The sequence below is a fragment of the Metarhizium robertsii genome (genome assembly GCF_000187425.2).
Source record: "Metarhizium robertsii ARSEF 23 chromosome Unknown MAA_Scf_6, whole genome shotgun sequence".
Taxonomy (NCBI): Eukaryota; Fungi; Ascomycota; class Sordariomycetes; order Hypocreales; family Clavicipitaceae; genus Metarhizium; species Metarhizium robertsii.
The window spans coordinates 2,343,330-2,367,490 of NW_011942204.1; the positions used below are offsets into that span (position 1 = coordinate 2,343,330).

At 48.6% G+C, this 24,161-nt stretch overlaps 8 protein-coding genes across 8 annotated transcripts; 3 read left to right on the forward strand and 5 right to left on the reverse strand.

The window, feature by feature from the left end:
* Positions 1–1,796: 1,796 nt before the first annotated feature.
* On the reverse strand, positions 1,797–4,729 carry MAA_06145 (Methionyl-tRNA synthetase; the record flags this gene model as incomplete). The annotated part of the gene is made up of 4 exons (XM_007824143.2): positions 1,797–2,411; positions 2,472–2,544; positions 2,966–3,408; positions 3,461–4,729. The coding sequence occupies 4 exons, from the start codon at positions 4,727–4,729 to the stop codon at positions 1,797–1,799; spliced, it is 2,400 nt and encodes a 799-aa protein (XP_007822334.2).
* Positions 4,730–5,255: 526 nt separating this feature from the next.
* Positions 5,256–5,822, forward strand: MAA_06144 (Nuclear transport factor 2, Eukaryote; the record flags this gene model as incomplete). The annotated part of the gene is made up of 2 exons (XM_007824142.1): positions 5,256–5,301; positions 5,359–5,822. The coding sequence occupies 2 exons, from the start codon at positions 5,256–5,258 to the stop codon at positions 5,820–5,822; spliced, it is 510 nt and encodes a 169-aa protein (XP_007822333.1).
* A 398-nt stretch (positions 5,823–6,220) lies between these two features.
* Positions 6,221–7,867, forward strand: MAA_06143 (prenyltransferase; the record flags this gene model as incomplete). Its single annotated transcript, XM_007824141.1, has 3 exons — positions 6,221–6,275; positions 6,339–6,938; positions 6,987–7,867. 3 exons carry the CDS (start codon positions 6,221–6,223, stop codon positions 7,865–7,867), a joined length of 1,536 nt encoding a protein of 511 aa, XP_007822332.1.
* A 579-nt stretch (positions 7,868–8,446) lies between these two features.
* On the forward strand, positions 8,447–12,692 carry MAA_06142 (TATA-binding protein interacting; the record flags this gene model as incomplete). Its single annotated transcript, XM_007824140.2, has 4 exons — positions 8,447–8,685; positions 8,748–11,778; positions 11,830–12,168; positions 12,228–12,692. 4 exons carry the CDS (start codon positions 8,447–8,449, stop codon positions 12,690–12,692), a joined length of 4,074 nt encoding a protein of 1,357 aa, XP_007822331.2.
* Positions 12,693–12,890: 198 nt separating this feature from the next.
* MAA_06141 (Sodium:neurotransmitter symporter) lies at positions 12,891–14,932 on the reverse strand (the record flags this gene model as incomplete). The annotated part of the gene is made up of 2 exons (XM_007824139.1): positions 12,891–13,298; positions 13,355–14,932. 2 exons carry the CDS (start codon positions 14,930–14,932, stop codon positions 12,891–12,893), a joined length of 1,986 nt encoding a protein of 661 aa, XP_007822330.1.
* A 1,026-nt stretch (positions 14,933–15,958) lies between these two features.
* MAA_06140 (uncharacterized protein) lies at positions 15,959–17,086 on the reverse strand (the record flags this gene model as incomplete). The annotated part of the gene is made up of 1 exon (XM_007824138.1): positions 15,959–17,086. The coding sequence occupies one exon, from the start codon at positions 17,084–17,086 to the stop codon at positions 15,959–15,961; it is 1,128 nt and encodes a 375-aa protein (XP_007822329.1).
* Positions 17,087–21,815: 4,729 nt separating this feature from the next.
* MAA_06139 (uncharacterized protein) lies at positions 21,816–22,376 on the reverse strand (the record flags this gene model as incomplete). The annotated part of the gene is made up of 2 exons (XM_007824137.1): positions 21,816–22,049; positions 22,107–22,376. 2 exons carry the CDS (start codon positions 22,374–22,376, stop codon positions 21,816–21,818), a joined length of 504 nt encoding a protein of 167 aa, XP_007822328.1.
* A 1,029-nt stretch (positions 22,377–23,405) lies between these two features.
* MAA_11364 (uncharacterized protein) lies at positions 23,406–23,777 on the reverse strand (the record flags this gene model as incomplete). Its single annotated transcript, XM_011413352.1, has 1 exon — positions 23,406–23,777. One exon carries the CDS (start codon positions 23,775–23,777, stop codon positions 23,406–23,408), a length of 372 nt encoding a protein of 123 aa, XP_011411654.1.
* Between the last annotated feature and the right edge of the window lie 384 nt (positions 23,778–24,161).

The window sequence follows — 24,161 nt, forward strand, 5'->3', positions numbered from 1 at the left end:
CACATATATCTTACAACAGAAAAAGGAGTATAATTGGAAATCATACAAGGAGCAGACCAGCTGGCGAGAGGCAATCGCAGTCGGCCTAATTAAGCAGTTTAATTCAGACGGAGCCACGCGGAGGAGATTTTCTACCGGAGACGAATTCACGCCCTTTGCAGAACATCATCACGTCAAAAGCACTAAATACAGTTCATGCGTTGGTTGTCAGCGCCGGCAAGTTGGTGTAATACCGACAAGAAACTCAGCAAGAGCCCCTCCCGGCGAGGTATATCAGAGTAGCTCAAAGACGCGGGCTAGGCAGACGAATTACAGGTGCGATAAGTGCAATGTGGCCCTTTGTACCCATCAGGATTGTTGGTATTTCTATCATCTACCAATATGTACGTAGGTCCTAGGTATATTAGACCCAGCGTTATCTACTAAGTTAGCTCAATGTCTCTGTTGTTACAACTCCGCAAGTGATCAGGCAACGCCGGAGGGCGCCATTGTCAAGAGTACAGAAAGCGGGGACTGGAGATGTTCTCTACAACGTGATCTGCACATCACCAAGAATAGTGGATTGTGTTGGACAGATTCACATATTCGATGATGTGAGTATCTCCTCATGCGAAATGTAGGGTACTCGAAAGGTGCTGGGATTAAGAGAGTACTCATGCCATAATAGTTTAAATTAGTGTCAAATGGAAGCTCATTGTCACATGAAAACCTGGAAACGACACATCCTCAACATCGAGTCGTATATTGCGACAGGATATACTGCGTCAGCAGAGGCGCGCTGTACTGCAAGCTGCTGGACCAGACGGGGTCCAGATGTTAACATTGGTTGCTACAACAGCTCAGGCCACTGCCAAGTAATGACGTCTTAGGTACTCATTACCACACTTGGAAGCAACTCTGTTCATTTCAGTCTTCTATGTCTTCCCAAATTCGATGTGATCATGTACTATAATCTAGGCCAGGTTGCAGAGCAGGGCAGAGCGCACAGAGCCAAGAAGGAACGGATTCGTGAATTTCCAAGGAATCCTTTTCATTGCGATAGGTAACGCGTTTGACTCGTTCTAGGTCGAAGTTGAAGTCTTTCATCATTCCTTCTGGTGTTGCTTGTTTGACTTTGCATTGAGCCGCTTCAGCCGTCCAAGTTTCCGTTTGCGACATTTTGTCATTTCGGGTATTTATTAGCTAGTCTATATTTCGAGAGATAAGTACAGATAGGACTGAAGAATCAGCACCATAGAAGAACCCGCAATGGTCCTTGGTGCCCAAACCTGATTCATCCACCACTTCTCTTGTTGGCCGTAGTGAGTCATCGGAAGCGTAATTTCTTGCAGGTCTGAGCTATTAGCACCAAAGAGAAAGGGAGGGAAAAACGCCGGAATGGAGTTTTTCACAGGTCCCTTTAAAGAAACTTTAGAGAATCATGTCGATAGATGTGGTGATACAAAGGACTTTGCCACAATAGGACTTGTACCAACACTCGAAACCCGGGCCTAACATGTTTCTGCAGGACATCGTCCGACTGACCATCCAAGAGTTGGAGCCTTACAAGGCCAAATTCCCTTCATCCCGGGTCAGAACAACTTGAATGCTCATTTTGATTCGTCAAGATAGAGTGTGCAGAAACTTGGTTACATCAACGCTTGCACAGGCCCTGTTTGTTGATTTGCGCGTACAGCAAGGAGCCTAGTAGGCTGAAGGCTGCTCGCTTTCAAATCCGCAGCCCGCATGACTTCTCACCGCAGATGTCACAATGCTCAAGATCTCTTAGAGTGACCTGATCCCCACTCCCTATGCCTCTATGCAATTTCATACCTGACCTCTCGATATACCTCACCCGAGCTCAACCATCCATCAACCAGTCTCTCGACATTCGCCCACGAAACTAGTAACGTGACCTCGCCGAAATAATTCACACCTCCAACCTGTTTAAAACCCATATTCTCGAATAATCTTCTACTGCCAATGTTTCCTTCTTGAATCTTGACCATGAGCTCCGCCAGGTCAACTTGTCCAAGTTTAAGACTACATGTATACTCCTTCAGTATGTGTTTCATATTTTCGCGCAAATAAATCAGTAAGGCTTGTACTGAGGCACTTCCAAATCCTTGCCTTCGATGTTCTGTGTTTGCAATCATGACATCGATTTCCCCTCTCAAGGCGGCATTGGCCTTTCGGTTTGGTGAGGTTTCTTCAGGATCATCATCTTGGTAAATAAAGAAATTGATGTCTCCAATCATGCGGTCATCTGCATCCACCGCTTTCGCCTTGATTGATGGCGATGCTCGGTCTGCCGTGGGCAGTGCTTCACATATTATGAATGTGAGTTTTTCGTGGGCGGCTCGCCAGGATTGCTGGTTCTCGTATTCCTCTTCTAAAGTCAGTAGTTCAGAAGCTGTCGCTTCTCGAATTGCCTGGAACTCAAGTCAGATTGCGATGCGCATTGCAGCTGTTGGCTTGGCTAAGAGAAGTACCGGATCTTCCATCCATTCGTGGTATTTCCCGACATGATGAGCTTCATACGGGACCAGCAGCACTTTATTGGTACTGATGCCTAGGTCAGGTTAATTCTACACCGTGAGCTCATCACCATGGTCGACTTGCCTGTGGCTTGATTGACTCTCATGCTTGTAATTGACGCTGTCGGCCGGAAATGCAAGGCTATAGCCGTAGCGGGACAATTTTTTGGGAATCAGAATTTGTCAGTGTGGGCAACTTTTTGGGCCAGGTCAACGTCCACAATGGGACCACAGTACGTTACCACAAGGGTGTCGCCCATTTCGCGTTATTGAAAGAAAATGAGTGGTATTCTATTTGTTACAAGATGAAGGGTGCTAATTACATTTGGTTTTACATATATTACATGTTATACAAGTAACTGGACACGCGTCTAACTGGACACGACGCGGATCACAGCCGGCTTGTCTTTTTAGCCGTCTTTGACCTCGCAGCATGCATTTCGGCCAACATTTTGGCCACAGCCTCTTCTCCCATGCGGGCTTCCATAGCTAGAAGCTCCGCAACTTGATTCATTTTATTCTTTGTTTTGTCATGCAGTGCCGAGCTCAGTTGTTCCATGATCTCAGCATCTGAGTCATTCGCGTTCGGTGTTGGGGGGAAAATTGTGTCCCATTTCTTCAATCTAGCTGCTGAGTCTCCCGTCTGAGCTTCGGTGCCGTATTCCGGGTCCTTGCCCTTAGAAGCAAACTCAAGAGTGCGTCGATCTTCCCTAACTCCAAGTTCATTCAGCAGCAAGGATGCCTTGGTAGGCATGATTGGTTGCAGCAGGATGCCAGCGATACGTAAGGCCTCCGCGCAATTGTAGATAACCAAATTAAGCAGTATACGGGATTGTGGATTCGGGTTCTTGACGAGATTCCATGGTTCCGTATCCGAAACGTAGCGATTGGTCTGCAACTTGTCAGTGCTGTTTAAGCAATCTCATCAAACAGGTGAAGCCTACCTCACGAAGAAGATTGAAAACTTCACGAATAGCGCCTCCAGTGTTGTACTTTTCCATCTCCTCGTAATATGCGGAAGGAATCTTCTCCAAATGATCGTCCAGGCTAACAAAGGGCTGCTGCGAAGTGTGATCAGGAATTTCCTCAAAGGCACCCTGGCGGAATGCTGTGACCGCCTCGAGAGTCGACCATTTTGAAGTAACCTTTGGTCGGGCAATTCGGTAAAGAAGATTACCAATATTCGCCTGCAGCTCTTTGGCGTAAACTGACCCAATCAGCTGATTTGAGTAACTCATATCCTTGGTAAAGCTTCCGTTTCGCATGAGAAAGTATCGCAAAGGATCAATATCCCAACGTTGCACAGCAAAAAAGGGGTTGACCACATTGCCAAGTGATTTAGACATTTTCCGATTGGACATGGTCCAGTGATTATGGCAGAGTAACTGCTTGGGAAGAGGTAAATTTAGGGCCATGAGGAGAGCTGGCCAGTATATGGCATGGAATCGCAGAATATCCTTTCCAATAATTTGCAAATCCGCGGGCCAGAGTCCCATGTTATCCGATGAAGAATGCCATTTCCTGCCGTAGCCTGCCTGAGTAATGTAATTGATCAACGCATCAACCCAAACATATATCGTCTGGCTACGGTCCTCAGGATCCGGGATGCCCCAACTTAACCGAGCCGCAGGCCTCGTGATCGACAAATCCTCCAAGTGATTTTCAACCCAGTTGCGAACCTCGTTCATCCGATGTGCTGGAGTTATCCAATTGGGATTCTCGTCATAGAATTTTAAAAGAGCATCCTTATACTTTGTCAATGGAAAAAACCAGGTTTCTTCCTTGACCCATTCCACCTCGCTTCCTGTTTCGTCACTAACCATAATCTTCTTTCCTGTCTGGGGTACAATGTCTGGCCGCACTAAATCTTCTGGATAGAAGCATTCGTCGCTCACAGCATACCATCCTTCATGTGTTCCTTTGTAGAGTCCCAAATGTTCCGGCAGAGTGTGTTTTAGCTGCAGCAAAAACTCACTGACGGCTTCCTTGTGCTCCAAGTCCGTTGTTCGAATGAAAGCATCGTGGGAAATATCACCAGCAGCGGCCAGCTCTCGAAACTTGTTCGAGTAGTTGTCGCAAAATTCTTTGGGTGCTATTCCCTCTTTGGCGGCCGCTCGTTGGATCTTCATACCGTGCTCGTCAGTTCCTGTAAGGAAAAAGGTTTCCTTGCCCTTGATTTGTTGCCATCGCTTCAGCACGTCCGCGAGAACCATAGTGTAAAGATGCCCAATATGGGGCGCTGAAGTCTCAAAAGTTAGACTACCAACACAAGCAATGGAAACAGTCATTCATACCGGCGTTAACATAAAAAATTGGCGTTGTGATATAATAGGACTTGTCTGTCGCAGCTGTCGGAGATCTGTCGGACGTGTTCCATCGCGCTTGGAAGATACGCCGAGGTCGACAGCTGCTGCAACCCCAGTCTAATGATGTCGAAAACTTCGACTGGCCTTGTAGTAAGCGTCCGAGTACACGCGGCGAGGATTGTCGCATTTTAATGAGCGTCTGGCCAATGTCTATCAAGGGAATGCAATCGGCTCGAGTGCGATACCTCAGCAATTAAGGCGTCAACTAAAAGTAGCAGGACCACACGATACACACTGTGCGGGTGGATTTGACTGATAACTGTGTACGAGATCGACGCCTGGCGGCGATTCGCGTCATTCCAACCACTGCTTTCTGTCCTTGGATTCCATATCACTCTCCTTTCTACAAGAGCTTTGCTGACCCAGAAGCATTATGCCCCTCCCAGACTCAGATACTGAGGTTAAAGCCTCCAGCGAAGGTAGGTCAATCCAGACGAAGGTAGTTCGACACGATCCTCACAGACTTTCACTTGTAGCTGCAGAAAACTTCGCCAGTCACTACTACCAGGCCATAAACAACCGATCAACGCTTCTTCCCTTCTATATCAACTCTTCACCACGCTACTCTATCGCTGCCGACATCTCCATCAACGGCTCTGTTGTTGCCACACCTGCCGATTACACCACACTACTGGAGGCGCAAGGGCAAGGCGTGCGCTACGAGATAGAATCTCTAGATGCGCACGTTATCAATCCCTCATCAAAGTATGGCGCACCCGACAACATTCATGACAACAATAAAGTAGAGAAGAATGGAAGCCGGATGACCATTGTGGTCACGACAATGGGAAGAGTGCAATTCGGTAAAGGACGGGAAGCACCGCGGAAGATGTTCAACGAGACCTTTGTGCTGGTACCAAACTGGGATTCCATGGCCAGGAACCCTCCCCGAGGCGTCAAGCGATGGCTAATCATGTCACAAAATTTTCGCGCATTATGAGCCAGTCACGATGGAAGTGTCTGCGATTGAATGATAAGGGAAGAGACGAATATGAATTACGTGTTGCCTTGGCGCTGGTACTACTGTTATGTTGAAATCAAAGGGAAACCGCTTTTAGCTGTAGGTTTGGCGTTTGGTTAGTTTGGGCTTTCTACTCAACAGTTTTGAGCGACTGTAAAAAGCATCTGTAATTCACATTTTGAATGGTTTTAGTCGCCTCTGCATCCCAGGCTGTGCTATATCTTAAGTCCTTATCCGTATGTTATGATTGAATAGAGTCGTGCCAAAATAAATGCCAAAGGCCTACCAAAACCTCGGTGGACCGTGCAGGGACAATAGCTCTTTCCACACCATCTCTGCCATTCTCGACCCTTAACCCCACCATCCACACTGCAGCCATGCCGCCCAAGGCGAAAGCAGTTACAAAGCCGAGCAATCCGGAGCCCAAGGACAGTGAGTTAATTGCTGGTTACAGAATAGTGTTGCAGCTCCAGGACTGATACAAACTTCACGTAGCTCCTGGACCAGGTCCAGAAACACTGAACGATCGAACGTCTCAACGCTACTACCAGACGAACCCCGTGGAAAAGCGAATTGAAGAAGCTGGCTTCACCGGTTTAACGCCCGCGGAGAAGAAAGTATACAGTTACACAAAGCTCATTCAACCGATCGCCGACCACAAAATCCCTTTGTCTAATAAGACGGAAAGAGAGTACTGGAAACAAGTCACGAAGGAAGGTCTGCCCATTCGCCGCCTTCGACAGGGCTACTGCTGGGGCAAGGACAAAACAGGTCACGACATTGGCGCATATCAGCTCGACAAGTTTGACCAGCTTTTGATCAAGCAAGCTCAACTGGCGGCTCTAGATATTCATCATCGTCAGTTTCTTATCAACCGACGCAAAGCAATCGCTAGTGGCAGAGACCTCTTGGACGAAGAATCAGCGCAAGAAAAGAGTAGACGGAAAGACATGGCCACCTTGAACAAAGATCTTTATGGCGAAATTACGGGTTCTCTCTCCAACAACCTAGATTGGGACGACGTGATCCCTATTCCTCACAGTGAACCCGACGATGCTCTATCTAAGATTGCCTACCCCGACGACTATACCGAAGGTAGGTGTCCTTGAGTGTGACGTGTTGAATTGCCGCTAATATGCCTAGCCACTTCGTATCTTCGCGCTGTCATGGCTGCAGATGAGTGCTCTCCAAGATGTCTCCGCCTGACAGAACATGTCATTTCTATGAATCCTGCACACTACACCGTGTGGCTATATCGCTTCAAGATTATTCAGACACTCAACTTGCCCGTTCCTGAAGAGATCGAGTGGCTGAACCAGGTAGCCCTGGCGAATCTAAAGAATTACCAAATATGGCACCATCGCCAGCTTCTGCTAGACTATTACTTCCCCAGTATTGATGGAGATGAAGAAACGATTAGGGCTTTAGGAAGAACCGAGACACAGTTCATTAACAATATGCTTGAAGAGGACTCGAAAAACTATCACGTTTGGTCTTTTCGGCAATACTTGGTCACGAAACTTGGCATGTGGAACATCACCGAACTCGCCGCGACGCAAAATTTGATTGAAGATGATGTAAGAAACAATTCTGCTTGGGCGCACCGTTTCTTTCTAGTCTTCTCGGACCCCAGTGTTGCCACGCCAGATTTACCTGCAACTATGCATGATCCAAAAATCCCCAGAACCCTCATTGACAGGGAGGTGGACTACGCAAAAGAAAAGATTGCTTTAGCGCCTCAGAACCAATCCAGCTGGAATTATCTCCGGGGGGTGCTGGCCAAGGGTGGACGAGACTTATCTAAAGTTCGTGATTTCTCAGAGAGTTTTATATCCAACTTGGGTGCAGATAGTGAGGACGTAAAAAGTTCTCACGCTTTGGATTTATTGGTCGACGTCTATTACCAGGCTGGCGATATTAGCAAGGCTATTCTGTGTCTGCAAAGGCTTTGGGAGAAATGGGATCCAGTACGCGAGGGATATTGGAAGTATAGGGCGTCGGAACTGGAAGAGACAAAAGCATAGGAGTCAAACGTAATACTCACCAAGGCTGTCAATTCAATTTTTTGTCAGTCATATACACTTGTGTAACTGCTTAAATGCTAAGTAAGACTGGAGACAAAAACACATCCCCCGCCGTTGCATAAGTTTACTTCACAGCATTCACAATGCAATAAATGGTAGAAACGTTACATTGTCCAGATAGATCAAATGTCATTCACTCGAGCATAGGGCAACCTAGCATAATAAAACATTTGAAGGCATGTCGGGGCGGCGGCGGAGGGGGGCTGGGTTTTAGTTTGAGAGCCCCCGCGCTTGCCTACGAGCTCCAAGCTCGGATCCAGAAATTGACTGGATTGACCCCACCTTAGGTCGTCATCCGTTGCTCCCACCACTACTTGCTCACTTTTGTTTGCGCATGTTACCACAAGGCAAAAGCAACTGCTTCTGTAAATTTGAGGCAACCCAAGTTTGGCCTCGCGAGCCTAACTTGAAAAAAAAGTTCAAGTCTTTACAGAGTCTACAAGAGTTTTCCTCCCGAAAGCTTGTTGGAGCCAAACCTAACTGTCGCCATCCCCGCTGGAAGAAGCTCAAGCTGCGAGCATGGCGGCAACCGCCAACATCAACCCAACACCGCAGTCGGTGACAAGCCTCGTTTCTAAACTGGGCGATGCTGATCCCGACTTCCGATTCATGTCACTGAACGACCTTTTGCACTTGTTGAATATAGCCAAACCCGATTTTCTCCAGCATGACTACAATACTGCAGCTCGAGCGGTTGATAGTATCATCAAAACGCTCGATGACCAGAACGGCGAGGTGCAGAATATGGCTATTAAATGGTCTGCAACAATGCCCCCAGGTGATAAACCCTCCTGAGTTTTTCTAACAAAATGCTCTGTAGTGTTGCCCCCCTTGTTGGCAAAGTCCCTATGGCTATTATCGCGCCCATGATTGACAAACTATCTTCAATGGTACTGAAGAACTCGGTCGACAATGCCGTCACCTCACTCGCCCTTCGATCTGTCATAATAGCTCTCCCTCGCCCAGTTCCAGGAATCTCCACAACTCCTGATGTTCAGCAATCGTATGACGCTATTCGTCGAGTTCTTATTCCTCGTCTTATTGGGCCGAATGCGGCCACTCCAAGGCGACAGACGACCGATATATCATTACCGTCGGTACCTGCGGGTATGCTGCAGGGAGACGACGCCAGTCCAGAAACCGTTGACGTCTTGATAGAAGTAGTGCGGTGCTTCGGGCCCCTTCTCCAGTCTGTCGAGGTTGAAGCAATGCAACACGTTGTTATGCAGCTTCTTGAGAGCAATAGACATTCTTCTGTCGTTAAGAAGCGGGCAGTCGTTGCCATCTCTATGCTTGCTGTCTACCTAGCGGATGAGCACCTACGAGACGTTATTCAAAGGCTGGCTTTCAGGCTTTCAGACCCTGGCACCGGTGATGTTTCGCGACGTCTCTACATTTCCATTATAGGAAGTATGGCTCGTTCTATTCCTGTTCGCTTTGGGCCGCACATTGCCAGTACTGTACCACTTATGCTCAAAGCACTCTCTGAAGAAGAGCTTCAAGATCACCTGGAAAGGCTCAGTGACGGAGAAGATATTGGTCTCGAATTTAATGAAGTTCGGGAGGCAGCCCTGGTATCAGTTGAGGCGTTTCTTGCTTCGTGTCCCCAAGAAATGCGCCCGTTCACCGACGATATCATTGCGGCCACACTCCGATACCTCAAGTATGATCCCAACTATGCGGTTGACGAGGAAGACGACGATGTTGATATGGATGAGGATGAAGACCAAGAGGATGAAGATGATGGATTTGATGCCGATGATGGATTTGAAGATGACGACGATGACGCCAGTTGGAAGGTCCGACGATGTGCTGCCAAGGCCCTATATACCCTCATATCAACCCGTGGCAGCGGAGACCTCCTGGATAATGGCGTCTTGTATAGCCAGGCGGCCCCTTCTCTCATTAAGCGCATCGATGAACGCGAAGAAAATGTCAGGCTGGAAGTTATTTCGGCCTTAGCACTTCTTATTCGTAAGACCGGCGAGGGCTTACATGTGGCTAATTTTTCCTTGGACGATTTAGATCCTCCCATCGCAGCACCCGCGCCACTTAACCGCAAGCGTCGGAGACAGAGCAGCGCTGGAACTGCAACGACAGTTTCGCAGTTCATGGCGGGCTCCGGTCTCACGTCACCGGTTCTGGAGAGGGTGCCTACTACTGGCCCTCGCGCGGACTTGGCACAACTTACACCTGGCATAGTCAAGGCATCCATCAAGCAACTAAAAGGCAAAACTGTGCCTACAAAGCAGTCTATTATCAACCTTTTGGATGACATTGTATTGGTGCAGCGAGGGGGCTTGGCTTCATTCTTCCCAGATCTTATCGGCTCGGTTCTTGATGCTGCAAAGTCCACTGGACACGGAGCCACAGCTTCATCATTGGCTTCTGCCGGGGGTTCTGCATCTGCAACGCTTAGCACACTTCGTATCGCAACACTACGACTGATTAGCGACATCTCAAAGACGCACTCGTCGTCAGTCCTCCAGCCCTATCTTACGAGTATCGTTGCTGGAGTTATTAATGCAGTACATGATCGGTTTTACAAGATTTCTAGTGAAGCCATTAGAACTGCTGAAGAGCTTGTGAAGACCATTACTCCTCCACGTTCCCGAAACTCGGGCTCTAAGTTCAAGGCCGAACTAGAATCACTCTATGAAGTCCTCATGGACAAGGGCTCAGCAAACGATGCTGATGCTGAAGTTCGCCAACGAGCCATTCATGCACTAGGCGTTTTAATCTCGAGGACTTTCGGCGATGGCTCCAATCTTTTGTCTGCAGATAAGCGGATGAAGGCTCTCAACATCTTACGTGAAAGGTTGAAGAACGAAACTACTCGACTTGCTGCGGTGCGTGCTGTGGATAATGTGGCGGCATTCGCATCTAGCCCAGGTGAACTCGAGAGAGGTTGGATCCAGGATGTTGCACTTGAACTGTCAGCCCAACTTCGCAAAGCGAATCGATCTCTGCGGGGCTCAAGTGTTAATGCTTTGAAACATCTAATCCTGTCAAAAGCCTCTCAGGGCCAACTTGAGAAGCAGACAGTTGATGGAGTTGTTTCTGCATTAATGCCAGCCGTTACAAATAGCGACACGCATCTGCTTGGACCGGCTCTAGTTATACTCGCCAGTTTAACACCGTCACATGCCGATGTCACAGTGTCTAAGGATATGGTTGCCGCTCTTTGCCAGCTCTTGAAGTCCCACTTTGCTGGGATCGCTTTAGATCAGCTCCTGGAGTTGGTGGCCAGGATTGGTGAAAGTGGTGCCAGCCAGACGCTCATGCAAGGGCTACTTAAGGATGTTAGTATCTCCGGTGACCCTTCCGTGGTTGGCAAAGTTATCGGCACATTGCTTGTCACAGGTGACACTTCAGCAGGGGTTTCTGTTGATAGTTTCATCTCTGAGCTGGAAAACAGCTCCAAGACTGGTGATGAGGCTCGGGTTAGTCTTGCCCTCGCAGTCCTTGGAGAAACTGGCATGCGACTCGGATCATCGTCACCAATGAGACCAGACTTGTTCTTGCGCCAATTTCACTCAGAACCCGATAAAGTATCTCTCGCAGCCGCCATTGCACTTGGTCGCGCTGGATCAGGCAACGCCTCAGAGTTCCTGCCTGTTATTTTGGAAAATATGCAAGCGGGAGGGAACACTCAGTATCTTCTTATCCAGTCTATCAAGGAGATCCTTCTATCCATTGCCGTCCAATCTGTCGACATACGAGAATACGCCGTCCCTATCTGGGATCAATTACGCAAGGCCTCAGAAACTGCTGACAACAGAGTTGTCTGTGCTGAATGTGTAGGGCGGCTGGTGATCCTTGACCCCAGCTCTTTTATGACCAAGCTTCAGGTATTTCTGCTCATTAAAACTGAGATCTTCTTTGTTGCTAATTCGTATCAGGCGTTACTCAAGGACACATCATCAGGCATTCGAGGCATGGCTGTGCAAGCCGTCCGCTACGCTCTCCCTGAGAGCGATGAAGCATTTGATAATGAGCTGAAGAACTATCTGATCGACATGCTTCTGGTAATGTTGCAAGATACGGACACAGAAATTCGGAGACTAGCCATGTCAACCCTCAACTCTGCGGCACACAACAAGCCTGACCTTATTTTGCCACATCTTGGTGAGCTCATGCCGTTTGTGCTGGGCGAATCAATAATTAAACCTGAACTCGTCAAGGAGGTCATGTTAGGTCCATTCAAACATACTGTGGATGACGGCCTGGAAGTCCGAAAGGTACAGTCGATAATTGGTTATGTCTGGTTGCGCTGTTTGCTAATAGTTTGATAAATTAGAGCGCCTACGAGACTTTGTACGCCCTCATGGAGACCGCGTTTACGCGGATCAATAATATTGACTTTTATGATCGCGTTGTGGCCGGTTTAAAGGACGACAATGACATCCGACAGCTATGCAATCTCATGGTCTCGAAACTCATTGTCATTGATCCAGACGAGACAGCCCGGAGACTTGACTCTATTGCTGAAGCATATCGAGGAGTATTATCTATCAAACTCAAAGATAATGCTGTTAAACAAGATGTTGAGAAGCAAGAAGAGGCTAACAAGAGTGTGCTGAGGGTCACATTATTACTTGGAGACAAGATGAAGGCCATGACTGGCAATGCCGGTGCTGTTACTAGCAATGCTGGGGCAGCTGGAATATGGACCTCATACTGGGAATGGGCAAATAAGGAATTCGAGAAGCAGCTGAAGGGCTTGAGAGAGGAGAGCAAGGAGCTTCAGTCCCGAATGGTGTAAATGAGTGCGCTGCCGTTATTCGGAACAAAAGGGGCAAGATGAAACGCGTCTATAATTACTGAGTAGAAATGATACATGATTGTAGCTCTGTCCCGCCTGAACATCACAGCTTGCCCTTGAAGCCAAGTTTGACATAGGAGTAGTTGGAACCTAGTTGGTTTGTACCGCCATTCGACGTCCACAACATGGGTGACCGTCTCACTCGTTCGGCGCTGTTCTTACATGCTCGGCCCCCCGCTTTCCATTGCTACTCGTCTCAGCCGCCTCAGAGCTATCCGTTCGATCCAACTGTGAATTTAGAGGCGAAGCATTCGCTCCAATATCCAACTTTCCTTCCCCCCGACGAGTCGGGGGTACCAGAACATCCAGCCACCTTGGAAGAACAAAACCGCATCCGATAATGAGCAAGGCAACATGGCCAACACCAAACCCCAAGATATGAAGCGGGTCTTCACGAAGCTGATAAAAGGACGGGTAGGAAAAGCTATATACGATTGCAAGAATTGGTGCAGACACGTAGCGGATGAGAGGTGCCCAAAAGAATGGAATACCCCAGTTGTTGCCGCAACCAATAATCTCGTTCAGGTCTCGGCGAAGTTGATTGCCCTGGGAAAGTGTTAATAAACCGGCATTGCAGATGAATCATCGGATATTGTGCTTACGGAGTAGAAACCCAAGTACCATAGCCGTTCAGTGAAAACATTCTTTCGCCAGAACTTGGGCGTGCGCTCCTCTGGACTTTTGCTAATAATGACGGAGGCTATGGTGCAAACAGTGAAGAACCCAAAGCCTACGCCTGCTCCAGAGGCCGGCGACACCGCTTGAGCTATTACGACGCCGAGGATCATACCACCAAAGAAGCCACTGTTAAACCCAATGAAGGCGGGAAGTCCAACTTGGCCAACGACGTCTCTCCACCGATACACAGTTGTCGAAGTGACGCATTCTGCCCAAACAACAAATACCAGCGCGACATCATTTGTCCATCGATCTATGCCAGTGAGGAGATAATACCCAAACTCTGTGCAATACGGCAAAGAAAGCAAGAAGAACACAATGACAATGACTGTCACGACAACCGAGCGATTCCATCGGGGCTGCGCATCCATGACCAATGTGACCAGCGCATCCACCATGGCAAACGCGGAACTGTACCCTAGAACCATCAACGTGAAGAAGAGTAGAACAGCCCAGAAATTAGCACCGGGCATCTGTGTGACGGCAGAAGGGAGAGTGATGAAGCCAACGGTGAAGCTGCCAAGACGCACACCTTCCTGGGGGAATAGGCCAAGAAAGCCAACGACACCATATACAGCAAAGGCGGCAATATTCTCAAAAAGGACATTACTGCTCACTATGAGAATAGAGTCCATGACAGCGTTAGAGTATTTCTGATTGTACGATGCGTAGGAGGTGAAGTAGCCGAAGCCGACGCCGGTTGAGAAGAAGACTTGGCCGCATGCCGTCTGCCAGATTTCGCCGCTTCCGAGCTTATCACCGTTCCAAGTGGCCCAGAAGAGTTTAACGCCCTGGGATGCGTTTTCAAGCGACAATGACCGGCCGACCAGTACGATGGTGATGACAATCGGGAGCCCCATTGTGAAGTAGACTACCCGCCCAGTGAGCCCGACGCCGCGGAAGATGGACACCCACACCAGAAACCACGTGAACACGGTCCATCCAACAGTCTCCCCTATCATGCCTATCCCTGGGTACGACGTATACTTGATGACCTCCTTCCCATCTGCAGAAAGGATACCTGGCACGGGCTCAACATTGGCCACGACGTCCTTGTAGAAGAAGTCCTCGCCCCGCCCTTCCCAAGGCAATGGGCTCTGAAAGGAGCTCCGAAAGTATATCATGATCCAAGCCAGATTCGCCACGAAGTATGGACTGACCACGAATCCAACATATAGCAAACTCAACCCGACGCCTTTCAAACGATGATGAATAGAGTTGTTGGCAACCACACAACCCCCACGGTACGCCTGGCCAATGGCGATTTCGAGAATCAGGACGGGAATGGCAATGAGGAAGACGCACATAAGGTATGGTATGAACCACTGCAGGCCGTTGTTGTTGAAGACTTGCGACGGGTACCGAAGAAGATTGCCCATGCCAGCGCATCCGCCCATTGCCGCGAGAAGGAAGGCAGTCCGAGAGGGCCACTGGTCCCGGCCATCCGATGATTGTGGTGGCGACGGAAGGAGGTACTTGGTTATCGATTTGAGCTTGTCCATTGTAGACCAGCCGTTGTATCTGGTTTTTTTTTTTTGGACTTGTTATGAGGTTGCGATCCGAGGGCGAGGGCTCACACGCCTAGCAAAAGCCACGGAATTCTGACACGATGCTATTGCCACGGGCAAGCGATTCAAGCAAGTTGAAAAGAAAATATGTAAAATGTCAGAAGTTGAACCGAGAGAGTTCATGTCGAACCAAAATACCCGAAACCTGGTAGTTTCCAGTCCCGGACCTTTCGCCCCTTGGCTGCATTTCTTGAAATCATCAGGCCCGCTCAGCGCGAAGGCTGACAACGTCTCCAGGGATAGACACCTGGTAGCTTCTTGGCAGATTTACCCCGTTGAGGGAAAGCAGCGGCACGCCATTATCCACAGAAAGTGCGTGTTTCTTCATTGCCTCCGTGCCAAGGCTCTGGGCATCGAGATGGTGGGTAGTGAAGGGTTTGTGGCCAATCTAGATTTCAGTTCTGCCTGCTTCCCGTGTGAATGTTGGAATGCTGCTCACGTAGATGGCCGGCTGTTTGGATCCATGTACCACTTGCGAGTACAAGGAGTAGTTTGGATTGAGATGGACCGTTTCGGCGCGGGGGTTTGTTTTGGCATGTTGTCGCCTGTAGCCGTGCCATCAAGCGCCAAGACAGGGGCGGATGGTGCGGGTCAGCAGCCATGGCGTACATCATTGCGGAGAGAGCTATTTAAGCATAACATTTCCCCAACCTGGGGGCCGTCGTCCTCGAATCAAGTCATCGTTCGAGCCTGAAGATTCATGTGGCTTTCGGATGGCCGGCATTAAGGGAGGCACATGAGATGCGAGGCCGGAGCGGAACATCAATGTTTGCGACACGGTGCGGTGACAAGATTTACCGGCTGACGTCTTCAACCGGCCATGCGAGCCATTTCAAGGTTCAAAGGCACATGCAGTCTCAGAGCACAGTCGACACATGTGTCATCATTACTGGGAGGCAGGAAACCTCTGTACAAAATTTCAACTTGTATTACATTATATACGCAAGCTTCCGCAATGACCTACTCGGCTTCGCATCCTCCTTCTCTCCGGCGTTTATCGTGCTTGTGCCTGTTGCCCCAGGCCCCTTTCCGTTTCTTCTCGATACCCGCGGGGCGGCGCGAGCTGGCTCCTTCAGTGGCGGTAGTCGTGATAGACGTCGTCGTCGTCGGTGGCGGAGCCCGACTAACGGACTTGTTGGATGACACATCCTGGCGAACCAGTCGTAATTCATTCAGAAACGACCTGATGTGCGTGTTCTTGAGCTCGCTACTGCTCGGGAAGGCATTTTGCAGCCGTATCTTGGTTGCGGCCCCACCAATGATATCGCTATACATCAAGTCGAGACGTTTGCTGCCGGGGTAGTGATGATGAATGGCCTTTGTGATGGCTTCAAGATCCGAGATGTGGACTGCAAGACGAGGGGGGAAGTCCTGCGAATGATTGGTCATTCGACCCTGGTTTTCCCTGGCATAGGTGCCTATATGGCAGAAGAGCATGTAATGCGATGACGGCTCCTGGCCACAGGCCATTTGTTCCAAGCTGTAATTTTCGCACAACTCATGCAATGGTTGGTTCCTTTGGGAAGAGACGATTTTCCTCAGCCTTTTCATGTCTCGACAGCCTGTCGAATAGCTCGCCAGTGTCCACGGCCGGCGATCATCAAGGCGGCATATTGCCGCAAATTGTATCGCGGCCGTAAGCCGCTTCGCTTTCTGTCCCCATATGGGATGGCAGACCAAGCAGCTGAGTGCTTGGCAGAACGCCTCAGACCACAGGGCGTACTGGTTGCCGCTTCGGGCCGTCTCCTGCGACTCTGAGCGTTCGCAGGTTATCCCATGTCGCGGTGATAGGATCGCGATGGGTGACGCGTGAAGGAAGTTGCAACACAACTTCCAGGCTCTGAGTAAATGGACATTGGATTTGGAAATTCTCTCAAATTCCAACTTGGTCCAAGACTTCTGCCACGACTGGATATCGGTGGGCGGCCGGTCCGGGCCGAGTAACGAGTCCAAGTCATGAGCTTCGCGTTGGTTGAACTCGCTCACCGCGGCCTCCCATCGTTGTACGAATCCACAGGCCGCGATCTCCAGCGGGGAAGCCTCGGCGAGGTTAAACCACTCCTCCGCTGAGGGCGAGGTGGGTGCCATCGTGAAGGAAGGATGCGCGAAGAAATGAGGGTGGAGTTTGAGCAAGAACTTGGAGTACCAAGTGCGAGTAAGAGGTTGATGTGCTCAGCTTTTAGGTGGTGAAGAGACATCAGGGGGGATCATCAGATGACAGGAGTCCAAGAGGTCGAGAAATGGCTTTGCTAATGCCGTCACATATCATAGTAATGTCCAAGAAACCGCACTCGTTAAAAGCCAAGGCAAGAGGCTTCTATGCGAAATAACGTTACACAGTCCCGCCGACTTGGTCTCTGCTATCCTTGCTGACTGACCCTGCTGGAACTGAACCCTCGAACTGAACCCCTAAATGGGCGTGGACACGCCACGGTATTTTATGTGATATACCCCCCTAGGTTTGCTGTGCGACAAGTGACTGCCAAGTTCAAGGGTCAACGGTGTTTCCGTTGTACAACGTCGTAAACCATGTCACCCGAGGCGCCCGCACAGAGTGGCTCTGGCAGCTCTCTGGGCTTGAGCGTGTTCATGGTAATTTAAAAATTTGCACCTGACCCTACAATACTTTTCGAGCAAGTCCCATAGACTTGTCGCCCCCGACTAGTCGGGACGGCTGCGAGAACACTTACAAAGGTGTATACAGAACCTTCATTGCTAACATGGTTGTCGTTTTACTCCCGAGGAAGAATCATGTTGGACGCCTATATTGATAGACCGGAGCATTGTGAAAGTAGCGAGTATTAGCATGAAAATAAGTGAGGCCATGTGTTGGTCCGTAAGAACACTCCGTGATCCCACCCAGCTCCCAACTCATATGAACTATGAAGCACGAACGAGGTCCGTGAAGGGTACTTACCGCTATGTCAGTTCAATTCGAGAAATTGGCATTAATCCCATCATTGGAAGTCATACATATACTCGCCAAGAATAAATTCTTGCGCCTTCTTCCCAAGATTGAGCATGAGCTTTGCATACCCATTCCGAATCAAGACGCCCATTTACTATTGTCAGCTCACAGTACCAAAGGTCAAAAGTTTCGCGATTCCCCCTTTTGAGAAATTCGTAGAACTCATCAGTCTACGATCGCCTCCTCATGAGTGGCCTGGAGGTCATGTGCCACTCTCAGATTCATGCCCAGGAAGCAGAATTATTTTGCAGTCAACATGGAGTCTTTGCTTTCCCTCTGATCAACCAACATCATGTGCTGCGCGTTATTGGTTCAAAGGCATTAGACGGACAACCGTTTTGTTAGATGTAGGTCAGAGACGATCTGGGGAAATCTTGGTGACTGTATGGAGAGCAAATACGTAGCTGTTAAAGCTGTGTTTTCTGCTGGCCAATATTGAGAATTGGCGACACGCCAGTGAGGTTCATTTGTCTCTTTATCAACACAAACCTCGCCCTTACTTGCTTGTCTCATGAGCTACATGCTAAAGCCAGACTGTCGTGACCAAATTCCTCAATAGATCCTGGTGCAGCTCTTCCCTCCCAATCCACAATTTGGTTGTATGCACCCAGAGTTCTTATTATTTTAGCGTGTTTGAAAATATGAATTAGTCCTCTTTCTCTTCAACGCCAAGAACTGGCGTCAGCATAACAACACTTCTGATGTTAGCATGATGGAAGAATCATTGTTCAAAATGTCTTGTATGCGGCATTTTCTCACATAATACATGCTGTTTGAAACTGACCGGAGCTCATGGGGTAAGATCAGATAGTAGCATGTATCTGAAGGCCGTGCTGGAATCGTGTCTAAGATCTTATTGCATGTCCTGGCCTCAAAGCATCTCTCAACTCATGCTGGCCACTGGATATGCCTTCCAAGTTTACCGCATGATATCCGTAAACTCAGACGGGCGCAGTCTCAAATTTCTCCTGCCCATATCCCCCATGCCACGAATTACATACCCTGTGCCTGATTCTGCGCACTCATTCACTCCTTCACTCCTTCACGGCCCTTCTCAACTGATATTGGACTGCACATCAATTCAACACAAACAATCTATATAGCATACCACTGCTCATCCAGAGATCCTCGGTGCTTGTAATTGTTGCTTCAAGGTCCAGTGGCAGGATGACCTTCGTCGCATGGTCTGATAGCTGCTCGCTTCCGGGTGTATTCACCGCAGAGCTCACAGTGAGCGATGCAAATGTCAATATTGGTGCTGGGGGAGTAGTACGCTTGTATTTCACAAGCCTCAGGGACCAAGATTCCTCCGCGATGCTCGTGCCTTTATCAACTGAAGCAAATATATCTGTAACACGGAATGCTGGCGGCGATTTACTCGCCAGGAGAACACCACTCCTGCGTCTCAATACGTTAACAGCTGCCGATGCCAGCAGCATATCAGAAGTCAAGTCAATGGATGTTGATTGATTGCGACATCCCGAACAGGAAAATACAGTATTTGTGCTGGTGCCTGGTCTTGTATAGCACAACTTATAGCAAAGAAATCGTGTTGATATTTGCAGAATCCGTCGTTACATGCAGGTATTATACAGAAACACATATAATAATACACTTCTTGAGGGCACAACATACAAAATTTATCTGAAAGATTACATTAAACGCCTCCCGCGATAGAACACCGGTCTGCTGAATGTGCTGCATCTGCAACAACGATCTAGTATTGCCGAGTTAGACGGCGTATTTCATTCAACTTTCTAGTCGGGTACAACTTGAAGCATATTTTACGCATATCTCATCATTGCGGGTTGACCTCATGAGACCTATGACTAGTCGTGAATCTGTATAGTCGTCCCTTGGTTAATAGATAAGGATGTCCGCAATATCTGGCGGGAAAGTCACATCTGGCTCCATGTCCGAATGAACCCCTTCCTTCACTTTATTTTCTTACTAGTCCTACTACTTTTATCAACAATTGTCGACATGACACTAATAGATGGAAGTAACGAGAATCCCTTCCTACTTCGGATGGCAGATAGATCGGCAGGACGTGTTGAACCATGTCGGTCGGAGAAACTTTACAGGAAGTTATGCCTAGACTAGCCGTATAATTGCAGCGTATGCTCGGTGGAAATATTGAGTCGCCCCGATACAATATTGTATCCACATTCGACAGACTACTTTTACATGGCGATCACGTCCTTGAGTACCTTGGATTAGACCTCGTCTCAGATAGTAAGGCAATGGAACAAATTCCATGGGTTAGTAAACGGGTCGAAATCACTATTATTGAGGTAATTTACGAATTCCAGGACCGGATGCGTTCACACTTCTGGCGTCCCCTTATTCTGCATGCGACGGCAGGTAGCACTTCGGGTTTCTAAGTGTACACACTCGAGGACGGCGCATGAATATTGCATCCCAAAGCGTCAGGGTTGTCAATTGCTGTTCGTTCCAAAAGACGGTGAAGCGAGACTTTACGACGAAGACTTGAGTTTGGGCATTCTATGGATATGCTCCACAGACATGCAGATTTTGGCATGAGAGCAAACACTCGTCAGTGGTAGATACCTACCTAGGTACCTAGATTATGTAATGTATGAAGGCATGATTGTGTGCCGTACATGGCTCAAAGCGTGGATGGGCATTGGTTGATGGTCTGAGCCTTGGGCATACGACATCGCACGCGGTGGTGATGAGTTGGCCAAGGCGGCGAAAAATATCAAGATTCGGTCCTTCACTAGGCCGGATTTTGATAGCCAGGTTCCTTTGATACTATCAAAGTCGTGCTGGCTAAAAATGCAGGCATTATACATGCACGGCCAGGAGAATATTGACCGATTCAGAGTCGTCGTGTGCCCTCAATAATGCATCATTGTCCCAAGCGCAGAAGATTCCATCCTAGGATGCAACGGACTACGAATCAATCCGACACGAACAACAAGTGCAGCAAAAGGCATTGATGAGCGTCCACCGGAAAGGATTTGTCCAACCCGTGCCGGAGAGATTAGGTCAACTCACCTAGGTCAGGACCCTTTTATCTGAAGATCTGTCCGTGTCCGTCGGGCTAATCTCTCAAAGGGTCCATCGGTGAAGCGGGCCGCCGTACCCCCAACACATTCTGGAACGACCCCTGGCAGGTACTCAAACCAGACGACTCGTGGACATTGTGGATCACGAACGGCACCTGATTGCCAGGCACACCACGCAGCTTGGACGCTGCACGCTTGGAAAATGCCAAAACCTTTCTCAAAATGCAGCCACTACTGTTTCTAAACTAGCCAAGGTGTACGGAATAGATGTCAGAATCTCTTTCAAACGCAAAACACCATCCAGTGGGTTTTTCTCTTTCCCCATAATACCAAAAACTCTGGTCGATGTCCCTGGCGGCGCCATAACCCGAAGATAACATTCGAACATTTGAAGGGTCAACGGCCAGCGAGATGTGGGGCTTACTGGGCTGTTCCCACGAGGCGCACAAGAAGTGCGCGATTTATCATGTGAAGATCTTGCATGGGACCAGAATGATTCAACGTCAAAGAGTCATCAGATATTCGCAGCCTGCTGAGAACAATCACATGCTGGTGACCAGGGTATAGGGAATAACGCGGCTAATACTAAATTTAGCATGGCTATTAGCATTATGGGTTTACGGCGTGAGAACAAATGTGTAAAGGCTTCCCTTCCCTGCCCTGAAACCCAAAATCACATGAACGAGAAAATCAGCCAAGCAAATATTATACATGATGCGTGAGCGCATTACTGCTTGCTCTGGTATCAGTCTATCCCCAACGCCAAATCATCACTCGTGGCCCAATCGGTGTGGATGCATATTATGAAGTCTGTTTTTTACACCACGCTGGGATTGCGACGCATCTCTCGTTGTCGATAATGGTTCGTCACATCCGTGTCCTCCTGGCGGCCTTCGCGGCGTAGGATTAGGATATTGACAATGGCCGATGCCATCCAAACTATCGCGGCCGTGAATGAAAAGGCGACGTCAGCCTTGAGCTTTCCGCACTGCTGATCGAATGGTGACACGTCCATCCATTCAAAAACCCATTCACAGGGGAATCCCAAGAACTATCATGAACTGGTCAGTTGGCGTGTTGGGGGTCGGAAAGGGATGACCCAACTCACATTGAATAGCAAGCCAAATGTGACCCACCATAATAAGCTGACGATGATATCGAAAGGTATTTGGATAAAGGCGTCGGTGTAGGGCAGTAAGAAGAGAATTGCTATCAGCAAGGACAAACTGGCAGCCGCCTCAATGTAAATGAAACGACCAAGATCCCATGTGCTGGCGTTTGACTGGTAAAGGAAGAAGCCCGTAATGCCAGCAACGATGGTTCCCGAGGCGACTTGTAGGACTCTAAGTATATAGTAAATAATGCGACTGAGCTCCATGATGGTAATCTCGATCAAGTTCTAGATGACACGGTCGGCGTATTGCGGGAACAAGCGGATAACTGAGGCGAGCATATTGGAGAGAAAGAGTCTGTGTAGATTAGGCGGCCTTCTACCTAAGTATTTGTAACCATCCATGTAGCCGATGAGACGGCACACGGAATCATCAAACTCATTCGCGTATTACGCTTACGGACATGCGGCAAATCATAGTTGCCGGGGATATCATGAGATTTTTCTGTCGACGGGGCGGCAGGGACTAGAAAAGAGGACCCTTGACAAAGTCCCAATCTCAAGTCCGCCCTCTTTGCGAGTCAAGCTCTGTTTGCATGTGCCCGGATCCTTGTCACGGACGGTAGTTGGGCGATAATCTCATTCATAGCAATTCAATGTTAGCTCTCAAACTTTGGAAGCAAGTGCGCACCGAATGGATTTCCAAAAGGAGAAGCCAAGGCGGCGCAAAGAACCACCCTCGGAATAAAGCCACTCCCGTCTCGTTGACCCTGTGCGTAACGGATCAACTATTTGACGCCTGTATCAATCTCGCTAGTCGCTGTTGGGAAGTTATGTAAGGCTTCATTACTTGCATAATAGTTTACTTTTTAATAGTTCGAATGTTGGCTTTTGAAAGTTTGATAGCTGCTCCGATCTGGTGTTACACCGAGTAACAGCCAGCCAAAAAAGCTAGACCAAGGGTGCACTTAATCAGCACCCCCTCTGGCGGAGTTGGCACCCAATTTTGTGGCTGGCTGTGGCTTTGTCGCTTCGACAACCGATACCGGGCCCCCATAGATGTTTGTATGGGGATCATGTAGAAGCTGTCTGTACGGTCGCAACAAGTCAAATCAATCAATTCAATTGAAACTGTTCAGAGATATCTATCGCCTGCACTGTCTGTCGCATAATATTATCCATCTTGGCCGCTTTCTGTGTTAATTTTTGGAAGGCTTGATCCATTTTATCTCCAAATTCAGTAGTGATATCATTATCCCAAATAAACGAGGCATCTTGGCTGCCCTATTTTGGTGTTCAGGCCGTAATTCCGTCATTTTCGTCATCATCTTCAATTGCGGTTGCAAAACGCATGTAAGCTCCAGGGGCCTTGCCGCCAGGTTTATAAGAACTAGGTAGATCAACAGCATCGAGGCCAATAGCTGTTGAAGTTATTCGTGTCACTTTAATGGCTGCTGGAGCTGTTGAAGGCGGCGGTTTTTGATGATTTTGAAGGTCGGCTCGAGCCTTAGCCTCCTCTTCAGCGATGATGTGCTCGAATTCAGAGAAGTCGCGGCGGGTCGATCGAACAACAGAGCTTTTGGCCAACCTAAGGGCCCCCTTTGGCCAGCCTTTTGCCTTAATTGGAAGGGGATCGATCAAACGGTCCAGCAGGGAAATTCGTGTCATTTAAATGGTAGAGGCTCTCCTCGCCTGATTTACCCGGGTCAATGTCGTAGAACATTGCGGCGAGGGCAATAGGTTTTTCAGAGTCTCCCTCAAGTCCGTTTTTCTCGCACGTAGCGTGCTAGCTTTACTTGAAGGTCCTTGATGCTGTCGGATACGGCCTTCCCTTTTTGGTTCCTGCCCTTTTTGATGCCGTTATTTTTGGGTTTCCTTTCCGGGTATTTTACCCAGCACTTATCAATTATGTGACCGGTTCTGTGACAGTAAAGCTAAAACCTAAGAGGATTAAGGCCTTTATACTTAGAGCTAAAAGCTAATAGTTATTATAGCTAGCCGGTGCTAGCTACTATTAAGTAAGCTATAATAGCTGTAATAAACGTAAAGTAA